The 16,349-nt window shown below is 42.5% G+C and overlaps 1 protein-coding gene across 1 annotated transcript in view; it reads right to left on the reverse strand.

Moving 5' to 3' along the window:
- The window catches only part of LOC135556641 (ATP-binding cassette sub-family C member 8-like), a 148,649-nt gene extending 133,391 nt beyond the window's left edge, over positions 1-15,258 (reverse strand). The window contains exon 1 of the mRNA XM_064990008.1: positions 15,022-15,258. Within this exon, the coding sequence (XP_064846080.1) occupies positions 15,022-15,169 (148 nt within the window). The 5' untranslated portion in view covers positions 15,170-15,258. The remainder of the gene's footprint in view (positions 1-15,021) is intronic.
- Between the last annotated feature and the right edge of the window lie 1,091 nt (positions 15,259-16,349).

Consider the following 16,349-nt stretch of genomic DNA (forward strand, 5'->3'; position numbering starts at 1 on the left):
ACATTAACATAGAAAGACTATAGAAACGTAGACGTAGAAAGACTATAGATCACCAGTGTGCTGGAATTTTCTTTTCATTACAGTCAGCTCCTAAACGCTAACATCTAGGATTTTAGCTCAATGGACTGTGGTCTTGAGCCAGGCAGTAGTAGCCAGTTAGACATGTGGGCAAAACTGTTTGAATCAACATTGTTTACAAGTAATTTCAACCCCCCAAAATCTATGTGATGACCTTGAATCAACATGGAAAATGAATTGGATTTGCAAAAAGTCATCAATGTAGGGGCATTTTGTCTTTTTTTTCACCCAACTTTTAACCTAAATTCAATGACATGGTGAAATATTTTGCTGATTTCATGTTGAATTCACATTAGTTGACAAATCAAACAAATGGAAATCAGACTACACGTCTGTGCCCAGTGGGTTCATGCTTTTAATAAAGGACACGAATAGCTTATTTTGCTGTGCTTGTGGGTTATCAAACACACGTGGTACTGACAAAATGCTCATTAAAATGAAATAATAATCAAAGTGTCATGGGTTTTATTATCAATGCATCCAACTGCTGCCTCAAACAACATCTACCTACCAATTACATTATGCTAATGCTGGCTGCCACTTTCCCTGTCGGGAGGTGAGTTAATCACTCACAGCAATGCTGGAACGCACGCAAACACATAGACATACACGCGCATGCCGTGCACGCCGCACGCGCCTGTGCACGGGGCACTCACGCACGCATACACAGTGACACCTGCTCTGGTGAGTATACTATAGTATAGAATACTACAGTATTTACTATATAATTCTGTAGTAAACTGTAGTATACTATACTACACACTGTAGTATCCCTCGATCACGTGTAGTACCTATTATAGAATATCTTTGTATACAGTAGAATACTATAGTAAATACTACAGTATTATCCACAAAAAAACACAGTAGTAGATACTACAGACATTAACCTGCAGGTTTTCTCAAGGAGAAAGTCCCCTACCTTTCTCTCAAAGATAGAAAAACAACAAAGCTTTAGGAAATACTTGTCACAACCTGACCATAGTTTGCTTTGTGTGTTTCTGTTTTGTTTGGTCAGGGTGTGATCTGAGTGGGCATTCTATGTTACATGTCTAGTTTGTCTATTTCTATGTTTGGCCTGATATGGTTCTCAATCAGAGTCAGGTGTTAGTCATTGTCTCTGATTGGGAACCATATTTAGGTAGCCTGTTTGGTGTTGGGTTTTGTGGGTGATTGTTCCGGTCTCTGTGATTGCACCAGATAGGGCTGTTTTGGGTTTTCACGTTTTGTTAGTTTGGTCATGTGCAGAGTCTTATAAATTATAAATTAAACATGAATAGAAACCACGCTGCATTTTGGTCCGCCTCTCCTTCAAGTCAAGAAAACCGTTATAGAATCACCCACCACAACAGGACCAAGTGGCATGGTAACGGGCAATGGCGGCGCAAAGAGGAATGGACATGGGATGATATGTTGGATGGCAAGGGTTGCTACACATGGGAGGAGATCCTGGTGGGAAAGGATCGCCTTCCATGGGAAAAGGTGGAGGAAGCTAGGAGAGCAGAGACAGCCGGAGAGAGGAGCCGGCGATATGAGGGAACACAGCTGGCAAGGAAGCCTGAGAGGCAGCCCCAAAAATGTCTTGAAGGGGGGCACACAGGAAGTATGGCGAAGCCAGGTAGGAGACCTGAGCCAACTTCCTGTGCTTACCGGAGGGCTAGAGAGAACGGGCAGGCACCGTGTTATGCTTTGGAGCGCACGGTGTCCCCAGTGCGGGTGCATAGCCCGGTGTGGTACATTCCAGCTCCACGTATCGGCCGGGCTAGAGTGGGCATCATTCCAAGTGCCATGAAGCCGGCTCTACGCATCTGGTCTCCAGTGCGTCTCCTTGGGCCGGCTTACATGGCACCAGCCTTGCGCACGGTGTCCCCGGTTCGCCTGCATAGCCCAGTGCGGGCTATTCCACCTCGCCGCACTGGCAGGGCGACTGGGACCATTCAACCGGGTAAGGTTGGGCAGGCTCGGTGCTCAAGAGCTCCAGTGCGCCTGCACGGTCCAGTCTATCCGGTACCACCTCCACGCACCAGCCCTCCGGTGGCAGCCCCCCGCACCAGGCTGTCTCTCCGTCTCATCCTTACAGGTGCTCCCGCCTGTCCAGTGCTGCCGGAGCCTTCCTCCTCTCCAGCGCAGCCAGAGTCTCCCGCCTGTTCGGCGCTGCCAGAGCTCCCGCCCCTCAGTCCAGAGGCGCTAGAGCCCCTCATTCCAGAGGCGCCAGAGCTCCTCAGTCTGCCCAGCGCCGCCAGTGCCGCCAGTCTGCCCAGCGCCGCCAGGTGCCGCCAGGTGCCGCCAGTCTGCAAGGAGCCGCCAGTGCCGCCAGTCTGCAAGGAGCCGCCAGTGCCGCCAGTCTGCAAGGAGCCGCCAGTGCCGCCAGTCTGCAAGGAGCCGCCAGTGCCGCCAGTCTGCAAGGAGCCGCCAGTGCCGCCAGTCTGCAAGGAGCCGCCAGTGCCGCCAGTCTGCAAGGAGCCGCCAGTGCCGCCAGTCTGCAAGGAGCCGCCAGTGCCGCCAGTCTGCAAGGAGCCGCCAGTGCCGCCAGTCTGCAAGGAGCCGCCAGTGCCGCCAGTCTGCAAGGAGCCGCCAGTGCCGCCAGTCTGCAAGGAGCCGCCAGTGCCGCCAGTCTGCAAGGAGCCGCCAGTGCCGCCAGTCTGCAAGGAGCCGCCAGTGCCGCCAGTCTGCAAGGAGCCGCCAGTGCCGCCAGTGCCGCCAGTCTGCAAGGAGCCGCCAGTGCCGCCAGTCTGCAAGGAGCCGCCAGTGCCGCCAGTCTGCAAGGAGCCGCCAGTCTGCAAGGAGCCGCCAGTGCCGCCAGTCTGCAAGGAGCCGCCAGTGCCGCCAGTCTGCAAGGAGCCGCCAGTGCCGCCAGTCTGCAAGGAGCCGCCAGTGCCGCCAGTCTGCAAGGAGCCGCCAGTGCCGCCAGTCTGCAAGGAGCCGCCAGTGCCGCCAGTCTGCAAGGAGCCGCCAGTGCCGCCAGTCTGCAAGGAGCCGCCAGTGCCGCCAGTCTGCAAGGAGCCGCCAGTGCCGCCAGTCTGCAAGGAGCCGCCAGTGCCGCCAGTCTGCAAGGAGCCGCCAGTGCCGCCAGTCTGCAAGGAGCCGCCAGTGCCGCCAGTCTGCAAGGAGCCGCCAGTGCCGCCAGTCTGCAAGGAGCCGCCAGTGCCGCCAGTCTGCAAGGAGCCGCCAGTGCCGCCAGTCTGCAAGGAGCCGCCAGTGCCGCCAGTCAGCCAGGATCCGCCAGTGCCGCCAGTCAGCCCAGAGGCGCCAGAGCCCCTCAGCCCAGAGGCGCCAGAGCCCCTCAGCCCCTCAGTTCAAGTTTTGCGGCCGGAGTCTGCACCTTGGGGGGAGGTACTGTCACACCCTGACCATAGTTTGCTTTGTATGTTTCTATGTTTTGTTTGGTCAGGGTGTGATCTGAGTGGGCATTCTATGTTACATGTCTAGTTTGTCTATTTCTATGTTTGGCCTAATATGGTTCTCAATCAGAGGCAGGTGTTAGTCATTGTCTCTGATTGGGAACCATATTTAGGTAGCCTGTTTGGTGTTGGGTTTTGTGGGTGATTGTTCCTGTCTCTGTGTTTGCACCAGATAGGGCTGTTTTGGGTTTTCATGTTTCTTGTTTTGTTAGTTTGTTAGTTTGTTCATGTGTAGAGTCTTATAAATTAAACATGAATAGAAACCACGCTGCATTTTGGTCTGCCTCTCCTTCAAGTCAAGAAAACCGTTACAATACTGCAGTCTAAGAAAACAGTAACTATTAAAGTATACCACAGTCCCCCAAAATACTATAGTATACCATACTACAGTCCGCAAAAATAGTACAATATACTACAGTCCACAAAAATACTGCACTATACTACAGTCTGCCAAACACTACAGTAATTAATATAGTACATACTACCTTTTTCAATACTACAGTATACTGCAGTAAATACTACAGTATTCACAGTAGTGTTTTTGTGGACTTCAGTCCCTGAAAATAATACAGTGAATACTACAGTAAAGTCTGCAAAAACACTGCAGTGAATACTACAGTATTCCTCCCATAGTATACACTATGGTATTTTTTTAATGTGAGTGTAACTGAAGCACTGTAAACATTGGAGAGGGGGATAGGACTCGGGAGTCTCTTAAACTCTAACAGTTTTTCTCAATGGCTAAAACACTAAACCCCATTGGCTGAACAAAGTTCTCAGTTGCCTGGACTCATTTAGCTAATTATGCAGTCTGTTGTCAATACCTTAAACCATTTCACATGGTAAAACAGTCTGTTGTCAATACCTTAAACCATTTCACATGGTAAAACACAGTCTGTTGTCAATACCTTAAACCATTTCACATGGTAACACAGTCTGTTGTCAATACCTTAAACCATTTCACATGGTAAAACACAGTCTGTTGTCAATACCTTAAACCATTTCACATGGTAAAACCGTCTGTTGTCAATACCTTAAACCATTTCACATGGTAAAACCGTCTGTTGTCAATACCTTAAACCATTTCACATGGTAAAACACAGTCTGTTGTCAATACCTTAAACCATTTCACATGGTAAAACACAGTTTGTTGTCAATACCTTAAACCATTTCACATGGTAACACACAGTCTGTTGTCAATACCTTAAACCATTTCACATGGTAAAACACAGTCTGTTGTCAATACCTTAAACCATTTCACATGGTAAAACACAGTCTGTTGTCAATACCTTAAACCATTTCACATGGTAAAACACAGTCTGTTGTCAATACCTTAAGCCATTTCACATGGTAAAACACAGTCTGTTGTCAATACCTTAAACCATTTCACATGGTAAAACACAGTCTGTTGTCAATACCTTAAGCCATTTCACATGGTAAAACACAGTTTGTTGTCAATACCTTAAACCATTTCACATGGTAACACACAGTCTGTTGTCAATACCTTAAACCATTTCACATGGTAAAACACAGTCTGTTGTCAATACCTTAAACCATTTCACATGGTAAAACACAGTCTGTTGTCAATACCTTAAACCATTTCACATGGTAAAACACAGTCTGTTGTCAATACCTTAAGCCATTTCACATGGTAAAACACAGTCTGTTGTCAATACCTTAAACCATTTCACATGGTAAAACACAGTATGTTGTCAATACCTTAAACCATTTCACATGGTAAAACACAGTCTGTTGTCAATACCTTAAACCATTTCACATGGTAAAACACAGTCTGTTGTCAAGACCTTAAACCATTTCACATGGTAAAACACAGTCTGTTGTCAATACCTTAAACCATTTCACATGGTAAAACACAGTCTGTTGTCAATACCTTAAACCATTTCACATGGTAAAACACAGTCTGTTGTCAATACCTTAAACCATTTCACATGGTAAAGCACAGTCTGTTGTCAATACCTTAAACCATTTCACATGGTAAAACACAGTCTGTTGTCAATACCTTAAACCATTTCACATGGTAAAACACAGTCTGTTGTCAATACCTTAAACCATTTCACATGGTAAAACACAGTCTGTTGTCAATACCTTAAACCATTTCACATGGTAAAACACAGTCTGTTGTCAATACCTTAAACCATTTCACATGGTAAAACACAGTCTGTTGTCAAGACCTTAAACCATTTCACATGGTAAAACACAGTCTGTTGTCAATACCTTAAACCATTTCACATGGTAAAACACAGTCTGTTGTCAATACCTTAAACCATTTCACATGGTAAAACACAGTCTGTTGTCAATACCTTAAACCATTTCACATGGTAAAACAGTCTGTTGTCAATACCTTAAACCATTTCACATGGTAAAACAGTCTGTTGTCAATACCTTAAACCATTTCACATGGTAAAACACAGTCTGTTGTCAATACCTTAAACCATTTCACATGGTAAAACACAGTCTGTTGTCAATACCTTAAACCATTTCACATGGTAAAACACAGTCTGTTGTCAATACCTTAAACCATTTCACATGGTAAAACACAGTCTGTTGTCAATACCTTAAACCATTTCACATGGTAACACACAGTCTGTTGTCAATACCTTAAACCATTTCACATGGTAAAACACAGTCTGTTGTCAATACCTTAAACCATTTCACATGGTAAAACACAGTCTGTTGTCAATACCTTAAACCATTTCACATGGTAAAACACAGTCTGTTGTCAATACCTTAAACCATTTCACATGATAAAACACAGTATGTTGTCAATACCTTAAACCATTTCACATGGTAAAACACAGTCTGTTGTCAATACCTTAAACCATTTCACATGGTAAAACACAGTTTGTTGTCAATACCTTAAACCATTTCACATGGTAAAACACAGTCTGTTGTCAATACCTTAAACCATTTCACATGGTAAAACACCATTAGCAGATCTCACTTAGACTTTTCAGCAAAACTCGAAACACATTCTCAAAATACATGCTGCACTCTATTGCACATGTCATCCATACTGGTAAACACAAGTGGCCACAATCAAATACAAATAGAAAACACATGTCATTGATTGAACACAACCACTCAAAATTGATTTAACCTGTTTCAAATGATGCGACACAACCAATATAAACCAGTTCAGAGAGCAAAAAGGTTGTTGAAGGTGGGAAGGAGAAAGTCTGAGAATGGATACTGTAGTACAGTGCATTGTAGGCTGTATACTGTACAATGGACAAATTGTATGGCCCTGAACATTGTGCTTTCCATTTATTAACAGTATTGACTGCTCAATAGATTTTGACTGGTTGCAGGTTCATATCAACAAAGAACAAGAATTACAGGATCACAGAGACAAAGGACAAGTTTGTGAGATGCAGGGTACAGTACTGTAAAAATAGGGGTACAAGGAGGAGGAAGAACAAAAAACAAAATTGCGAAGAGCAAAGCAGAGTAGAAATTTCTGATCAATTGTGAGCTACTATGATAGAACATGTTTTCGTTCATCAAAAGACAATGACGGAAAAAGATGCATATTTTTTTAGATAAAAAATGGACTTCTCCCTGAGAATTGTATGTTTTGAACAATGTGTTTTCTATTTTTCGGTGTATTGTTTACTGACTGCTTGAGAGTGTATATCATTTTGATCACTTTGTTTATGATTTGAGAGCAGTGTTTGATTTTGAACACAGGTATAACTGTTTTGAGGTGAATGTTTCATTTTGCAAGAGGAGTCAGAGGTTATGTAAATAGTGCTTGAGGATGAGGTTTTGTGTTTAATGTTTTCAGGAAATGGAGCAAGGTTTCAGAAATTGTGTTTTAGCAATTGAGAAAAACTGTAAAACAATATTACATATATGTGCCACATTAACAGGTTGTATTGTCTCACACACACAGAGAGAGAGAGAGAGAGAGAGAGAGAGGGAGGTAAGATAGGTTGAAAGATAAATTAATTGAATGCTGGAGAAGGAAGAAGGAAACCGAGAGAGAGAGACCCAGCCAAATCATGAGAAACCAAAAAGACTTGACACATTGGAAAGAATTTACAAAACAAAAATTGCAAACTAGAATGCTATTTGGCTCTAAACAGAGAGTACACAGTGGCAGAATATCTAACCACTGTGACTGACCCAAAATGAAGGAAATCTTTGACTATGTACAGACTCAGCAAGCATAGCCTTGCTATTGACAAAAGGAGCTCAAGGCAAACCGGGCTCTCAAGAGAAGACAAGCTATGTGCACAAATCCAATTTTGATAAGCTCCCATATCTATTGGGTGAAATACCACAGTGTGCCATCACAGCAGCAAGACTTGTGACCTGTTGCCACAAGAAAAGGGCAACCAGTGAAGAACAAACACCATTGTAAATACAACCCATATTTATGTTTATTTTATTTTCCCTTTTGCACTGTAACTATTTGCACATCATTACAACACTGTATATAGACGTAATATGTCATTTGAAATGTCTTTATTCTTTTTGAACTTTTGTGACTGTTTACTTTAAATGTTTTATTGTTTATTCCACTTGTGTTTATTATCCATTTAACTTACTTTGACAATGTAAACATATGTTCCCCATGCCAATAAAGCCCCTTAAACTGAATTGAACTGAGAGGGAGAGAAGGAGAGAGACAGAGCGAGTCAGAGAGAAACAGAGATCAGTTTGCTCCATAGCCGTTCACCTCCACGGTGGTCCTTGTGAGTTTATGAGTTTAACCTATAACCATTAGCATCAGTTTACACAGTAGTTCTCTCTCCTTCTCTATTGCTGTCTTCCTCTGTTTTTTTTGTCTCTCTCTTTTATCTCATCTACATTCTGAGCTAATTAGTTAATACCAGTCCTTATTAGTTTCAGGGTAAATCTTGTATGGCATGCACATCTATTTCCCAGAGCCCTGAGTGGTTCACTGTAAGGGAATTGGGTTCTTTTTCAGTTGTAATGGCCTCCCTCCAACAGTGTGACAGGGACATAGTGAACTGGTCAGTCACTCGCCGATGACACATAGCCAGACACATTAGTGTCCTTTTGACAGCTGTCACAAGGACAAACCACAGGTCACGCAATGGTAATTACACTGGAGGAATGCCTCAGCACATTGTAATAATAACAGGGGCACAGTGAACTTGTCATACATTGATGACACGGAGGTGACCATCCGGTTACACAGTGATTATGACACCAGTGGAAAAGGGGGAGGGTAACCAGGCAAAAGAGGGCGGGAGGCGAGCAGGGATGTGTAACCCAACCCCGACAGTAGTAGAGGGTTCCTGCTGGTTGGGCTTGTTGCTTCCCACAAGGGACTTCACCGAGTGCCAGGTTTCCGTTACAATGTTAAGGGTTTTATCATAGGGGACACACTGTGTACTATGCATACTGTTCAGTGGAATGTATATTCCTATGCTAAATGAATAAATGTAGAGTTAAATGTAAAAAGTGAAACATATGGAAGAGGCTCAGTAATAATTGATGATCTTCTTAATGAGTAAGGCTCAGTAATAATTTATGATCTTATTAATGAGTAAGGCTCAGTAATAATTGATGATCTTAGGGAGTAAGGCTCAGTAAAAATTGATGATCTTAGGGAGTAAGGCTCAGTAATAATTGATGATCTTAGGGAGTAAGGCTCAGTAATAATTGATGATCTTAGGGAGTAAGGCTCAGTAAAAATTGATGATCTTAGGGAGTAAGGCTCAGTAAAAATTGATGATCTCAGGGAGTAAGGCTCAGTAATAATGTATGATATTATTATGGAGTAAGGCTCAGTAATAATTGATGATCTTAGGGAGTAAGGCTCAGTAATAATTTATTATCTTAGGGAGTAAGGCTCAGTAATAATGTATTATCTTAGGGAGTAAGGCACAGTATAAATTGATGATCTTAGGGAGTAAGGCTCAGTAAAAATTGATGATCTTAGGGAGTAAGGCTCAGTAATAATTGATGATCTTAGGGAGTAAGGCTCAGTAAAAACGTATTATCTTAGGGAGTAAGGCTCAGTAATAATTTATGATCTTATTTTGGAGTAAGGCTCAGTAATAATGTATTATCTTAGGGAGTAAGGCTCAGTAATAATGTATTATCTTAGGGAGTAAGACTCAGTAAAAATTGATGATCTTAGGGAGTAAGGCTCAGTAAAAATGTATTATCTTAGGGAGTAAGACTCAGTAATAATTGATGATCTTAGGGAGTAAGGCTCAGTAATAATTTATTATCTTAGGGAGTAAGGCTCAGTAATAATTGATGATCTTAGGGAGTAAGGCTCAGTAAAAATTGATGATCTTAGGGAGCAAGGGTCAGTAATAATGTATGATCTTATTATGGAGTAAGGCTCAGTAATAATTGATGATCTTAGGGAGTAAGGCTCAGTAAAAATTGATGATCTTAGTGAGTAAGGCTCAGTAATAATGTATTATCTTAGGGAGTAAGGCTCAGTAAAAATCGATGATCTTAGGGAGAAAGGCTCAGTAATAATTTATTATCTTAGGGAGTAAGGCTCAGTAATAATTTATTATCTTAGGGAGTAAGGCTCAGTAATAATTGATGATCTTAGGGAGTAAGGCTCAGTAAAAAATGATGATCTTAGGGAGTAAGGCTCAGTAATAATATATGATCTTATTATGGAGTAAGGCTCAGTAATAATTGATGATCTTAGGGAGTAAGACTCAGTAATAATTGATGATCTTAGGGAGTAAGGCTCAGTAATAATTTATTATCTTAGGGAGTAAGGCTCAGTAATAATTTATTATCTTAGGGAGTAAGGCTCAGTAATAATTGATGATCTTAGGGAGTAAGGCTCAGTAATAATTGATGATCTTAGGGAGTAAGGCTCAGTAATAATTGATGATCTTAGGGAGTAAGGCTCAGTAAAAACGTATTATCTTAGGGAGTAAGGCTCAGTAATAACTTATGATCTTATTTTGGAGTAAGGCTCAGTAATAATGTATTATCTTAGGGAGTAAGACTCAGTAAAAATTGATGATCTTAGGGAGTAAGGCTCAGTAAAAATGTATTATCTTAGGGAGTAAGACTCAGTAATAATGTATTATCTTAGGGAGTAAGGCTCAGTAAAAATCGATGATCTTAGGGAGAAAGGCTCAGTAATAATTTATTATCTTAGGGAGTAAGGCTCAGTAATAATTTATTATCTTAGGGAGTAAGGCTCAGTAATAATTGATGATCTTAGGGAGTAAGGCTCAGTAAAAAATGATGATCTTAGGGAGTAAGGCTCAGTAATAATATATGATCTTATTATGGAGTAAGGCTCAGTAATAATTGATGATCTTAGGGAGTAAGGCTCAGTAATAATGTATTATCTTAGGGAGTAAGGCTCAGTAATAATGTATTATCTTAGGGAGTAAGGCTCAGTAATAATTGATGATCTTAGGGAGTAAGGCTCAATAATAATGTATTATCTTAGGGAGTAAGGCTCAGTAATAATTGATGATCTTAGGGAGTAAGGCTCAATAATAATGTATTATCTTAGGGAGTAAGACTCAGTAATAATTGATGATCTTAGGGAGTAAGGCTCAGTAATAATTTATTATCTTAGGGAGTAAGGCTCAGTAATAATTTATTATCTTAGGGAGTAAGGCTCAGTAATAATTGATGATCTTAGGGAGTAAGGCTCAGTAATAATTGATGATCTTAGGGAGTAAGGCTCAGTAATAATTGCTGATCTTAGGGAGTAAGGCTCAGTAATAATTGATGATCTTAGGGAGTAAGGCTCAGTAATAATGTATTATCTTAGGGAGTAAGGCTCAGTAATAATGTATTATCTTAGGGAGTAAGGCTCAGTAATAATGTATTATCTTAGGGAGTAAGGCTCAGTAATAATTGATGATCTTAGGGAGTAAGGCTCAGTAAAAATTGATGATCTTAGGGAGTAAGGCTCAGTAATAATGTATTATCTTAGGGAGTAAGGCTCAGTAAAAATCGATGATCTTAGGGAGTAAGGCTCAGTAATAATTTGTTATCTTAGGGAGTAAGGCTCAGTAATAATTTATTATCTTAGGGAGTAAGGCTCAGTAATAATTGATGATCTTAGGGAGTAAGCCTAGTAATAATTGATGATCTTAGGGAGTAAGGCTCAGTAATAATTTATTATCTTAGGGAGTAAGGCTCAGTAATAATTTATTATCTTAGGGAGTAAGGCTCAGTAATAATTGATGATCTTATTGAGTAAGGCTCAGTAATAATGTATTATCTTAGGGAGTAAGGCTCAGTAATAATGTATTATCTTAGGGAGTAAGGCTCAGTAATAATGTATTATCTTAGGGAGTAAGGCTCAGTAATAATGTATTATCTTAGGGAGTAAGGCTCAGTAATAATGTATTATCTTAGGGAGTAAGGCTCAGTAATAATGTATTATCTTAGGGAGTAAGGCTCAGTAATAATGTATTATCTTAGGGAGTAAGGCTCAGTAATAATGTATTATCTTAGGGAGTAAGGCTCAGTAATATTTTCATCCTCCTGATCATCACCACCAGTGATTAAAGTACATTTTTTTGCAACAAAAAAAACTGAAATATTACATTTACATAATTACTCAGTACTTTGTTGAAGCACCTTTGGCAACGATTACAGCCTTGAGTCTTCTTGGGTATGACACTACAAGCTTGGCATTTGGGGATTTTTTTCCCATTCTTCTCTGCAGATCCTCTCAAGCTCTGTCAGGTTGGATGGGGAGCGTCGCTGCACAGCTATTTTCAGGTCTCTCCAGAGATGTTCGATCGGGTTCAAGTCCGGGCTCTGGCTGGGCCACTCAAGGACATTCAGGGACTTGGCCCGAAGCCAGTCCTGCATTGTCATGTCTGGTTTTCTGAGGTCCTGAGCAGGTTTTCATCAATTTTCGCTCTGTACTTTGTTACATTACAATCCTGACGAGTCTTCCAGTCGCTGAAAAACATCCCCACAGCATGATGTTGCCACCACCATACTTCACCATGGTGATGGTGCCAGATTTCTTCAAGATGTGATGCTTGACATTCAGGCCAAAGAGTTAAATTACATTACATTTACATTTAAGTCATTTGGCAGACGCTCTTGGTTTGATCCTTTAGGTGCCTTTTGGCAAACTCCAAGTGGGCTGTCATGTGCCTTTTACTGAGGAGTGGCTCACGTCTGTCCACTCCTCAGCACTGGTGGAGTGCTGCAGAGATTGTTGTCCTTCTGGAAGTTTCTGCAATCTCCACAGAGGAACTCTGGAGCTTTGTCAGAGTGACCATTGGGTTCTTGGTCACCTCCCTGACCAAGACCAGCTCTAGGAAGAGTCTTGGTGGTTCCAAACTTCTTCCATTTAAAAATGATGGTGGCCACTGTGTTCTTGGGGACATTCAATGCTGCATTTTTGGTAGCCTTCCCCAGGGTACCAGAATTGTGTCTCAGCTCTCTACAGACAATTCCTTCAATCTCATGGCTTGGTTTTTGCTTTGACATGCACTTTCAACTGTGGGAGCTTATATAGACAGGTGTGTGCCTTTCCCAATCATGTCCAATCAATTGAATTTACCACAGGCGGACTACAATCAAGTTGTAAAAACATCGGAAGGATGATAAATGGAAACCGGATGCACCTGAGCTCAATTTTGCAACCACATTGCACACTGCACTAAACCCTAACCTATCTGTACAAGAGGAATACCTATGTGAGAATGCTGTTCATCGACTACAGCTCAGCATTTAACACCATAGTACCCTCCAAACTCGTCACCAAGCTCAAGACCCTGGGTCTCGATCCCGCCCTGTGCAACTGGGTACTGGACTTCCTGACGGGCCACCCCCAGGTGGTGAGGGTAGGTAACAACATCTCCACCCCGCTGATCCTCAACACTGGGGCCCCACAAGGGTGCGTTCTGAGCCCTCTCCTGTACTCCCTGTTCACCCACGACTGCGTGGTCATGCACGCCTCCAACTCAATCATCAAGTTTGCGGACGACACTACAGTGGTAGGCTTGATTACCAACAACGACGACGAGACGGCCTACAGGGAGGAGGTGAGGGCCCTCAGAGTGTGGTGTCAGGAAAATAACCTCACACTCAACGTCAATAAAACAAAGGAGATGATTGTGGACTTCAGGAAACAGCAGAGGGAGCACCCCCCTATCCACATCGACGGGACAGTAGTGGAGAGGGTAGTAAGTTTTAAGTTCCTCGGCGTACACATCACGGACAAACTGAATTGGTCCACCCACACAGACAGTGTCGTGAAGAAGGCGCAGCAGCGCCTCTTCAACCTCAAGAGGCTGAAGAAATTTGGCTTGTCACCAAAAGCACTCACAAACTTCTACAGATGCACAATCGAGAGCATCCTGTCGGGCTGTATCACCGCCTGGTACTGCAACTGCTCCGCCCACAACCGTAAGACGGTACCATCACTCCTTCATATATCTTTATGTACATATTCTTTATCCCTTTACACTTGTGTGTATAAGGTAGTAGTTTTGGAATTGTTAGGTTAGATTACTCATTGGTTATTACTGCATTGTCAGAACTAGAAGCACAAGCATTTCGCTACACTCGCATTAACATCTGCTAACTATGTGCGTGTGACAAATACATTTGATTTGATTTGAGTCTCAGAGCAAAGGGTCTGAATACTGAATAAAAATTCTAAAAAGCTGTTTTCACTTTGTCATTATGGGGTATTGTGTGTAGATTGATGAGGAAAACATTTGATTTAATCCATTTTAGAATAAGGCTGTAATGTAACAACATGTGGAAATAGGGAAGAAGATTTAATACTTTCCAAACGTACTGTACATAATGTTTTTATCCATTACATCTAGACATTTGTATGTCTTTATGTCAGGATATTACAATACTATGCACAAGTCTCCATTACCACATGTTCTTACATAAGCATTTACAAAGAGCTCAGAACTGGCAGTGGCCCAACTCAAACTTTAAGTTACATAACCATGTAGCAGTTAAACTTGTACAATACTTCCAGTCATGGGTGAACAAAAATAACAAATAAAAAGTTTTACCACCGATGACTCTATTTGTTAGTGACCGAGAAATGGTTGGTGAATTTGTTCGTTTTCAGTCCATTGGACCAAGTGAGTTCCTATTGTAGGCTAATATTATCAGTAATATGTAATTGTTTAAGACAATACATTACAAATATCATAAGGCCTTCCTTTGATGTCAATCAATGTACATGCAAAAACACAGATATTAAAAACAATCCTAAAAAGTCTAGCTGCAGTAGAGCATGCTGGGAAATATGATAACGATGGACGTGGTTTTGATGGGAAAGTTTTACTCTCCACAGAGTAAAACTGACACAATCACACTCTTACACTGGTTATTAACACCAACACTTGGATACTTTTACACCACTGAGTGTTATTTTAACACGTACAGAGTTCATTTAACTCCTGAATCAACACCAGAAATGTTATACTGAAAAATCAACACTAGGTAACACTGGCCAATTTGCTGTGTGTGTGTCTATACTTTCCCGGTCATGTGATTGTTGTGTGTGTGTGATGGGGCCGGGGGGCTCTCACCTTGTGCGGACACTCACCAATGAAGAGGATGGGGAAAGTGATGAAGAGCAAGAAGATGTGCGGCACCACGTTGAGCGCGTCCAGGAAGCAGCCGTTGTTGAGGACGCCACGGTCCACGTTGTACGCCAACGAGTTGTTCTCGTTTCCACAGAATGCCAAGGACATGGTGAAACCGTTACTCTACGGAGGAACCCGACACAGGAACAGGAGGAGGAAGAAGGGGAGGAAGAGGAGGAGAAAAACGAGGGAAAATGAGAGAGAGAGAATCTCTCAGAGCATGTTATTCCTTTTTAGATGTATTTCCAGCAGCAGGTCTTGAGGTTAGAAGGTTAGAATGTGACCTCCTCTCTTTGTTCCTCTCGTCGCTCACATCCTCACTTCCAGATCCAGAGGGCAAGGAGGGAGATAGAGAGAGGGGGGAAGAAGAAAGGATGGAGATATAGAGAGGTGGCAGCAGACAAAGAGCAGTCACAGTCCAGTTAGAGGGAGACAGCATCCCCCTCTCCGATCCTCTCCGGGTGTCTAAGAAGCAGCTTTGTCAGCTGAGAGCTTGCTGGTAATAAATTCCTACATTCTGGTCCCCAGTCTCCAACACACATCCTTCACACCAGCGTCTGCCCGCCGGCCGGCTTTGTCTGCTCGCTCTCTTATGCAAAACGCTGCACAGCTCTTCTGGAACACATAACACAGACAAAAGGACACAAAACACACACACACACAGACTAGAGCGGAGCCCTTCCTCGATGCACCTGCTATTCCTGTAAATAAGATTTCAGAGTCGACCTTGCAAGATGATACATAAGGCTGAATGTGAGATGGTTCGTCCCTAAAGAGCAGACGGCCTGCTAGAGGTGGCAAGAAGAGAGGGAGGGAGGGAGGGAGGGAGGGAGGGAGTCGATAGAGGGATGGTGAGAGAAATAGAAAGGGGTGAACAAGACACAGAGGAAAGAGAGAGGGGGGGGTAATCAAAGAAGAGGACGGCTGAGCATGAATGAAAAGAGGAGAGAAAAACACACAGAGTGAGAGTGAAAGCTAGACAGAAGCAGAAGTACCAATGCTGACATCACAGAGACGAGAGGTACGTGAGAAGAATGTCGAAACATGCTAAATCTAAATCCCAAACAGAATGAAATTTCTAGGAGTTACATTCCTCCATGTATTCCTTACATTTCTACACATTCAGCACATTAAGCCCCGAGGGCCAGAAAGAACACAGTGGGGGCAGAATAACTAGGTAGCACATACACACTAAACCACATAACACAGTGACAGGAAAAAGGAAAGGCACCCTGAAATGTTAAGTATGTTATGCTGTTCTTTTTTTGTTGAGGATTATACTCTCTAT

Source organism: Oncorhynchus masou, chromosome 15 (genome assembly GCF_036934945.1).
Source record: "Oncorhynchus masou masou isolate Uvic2021 chromosome 15, UVic_Omas_1.1, whole genome shotgun sequence".
NCBI classification, from domain to species: domain Eukaryota; kingdom Metazoa; phylum Chordata; class Actinopteri; order Salmoniformes; family Salmonidae; genus Oncorhynchus; species Oncorhynchus masou.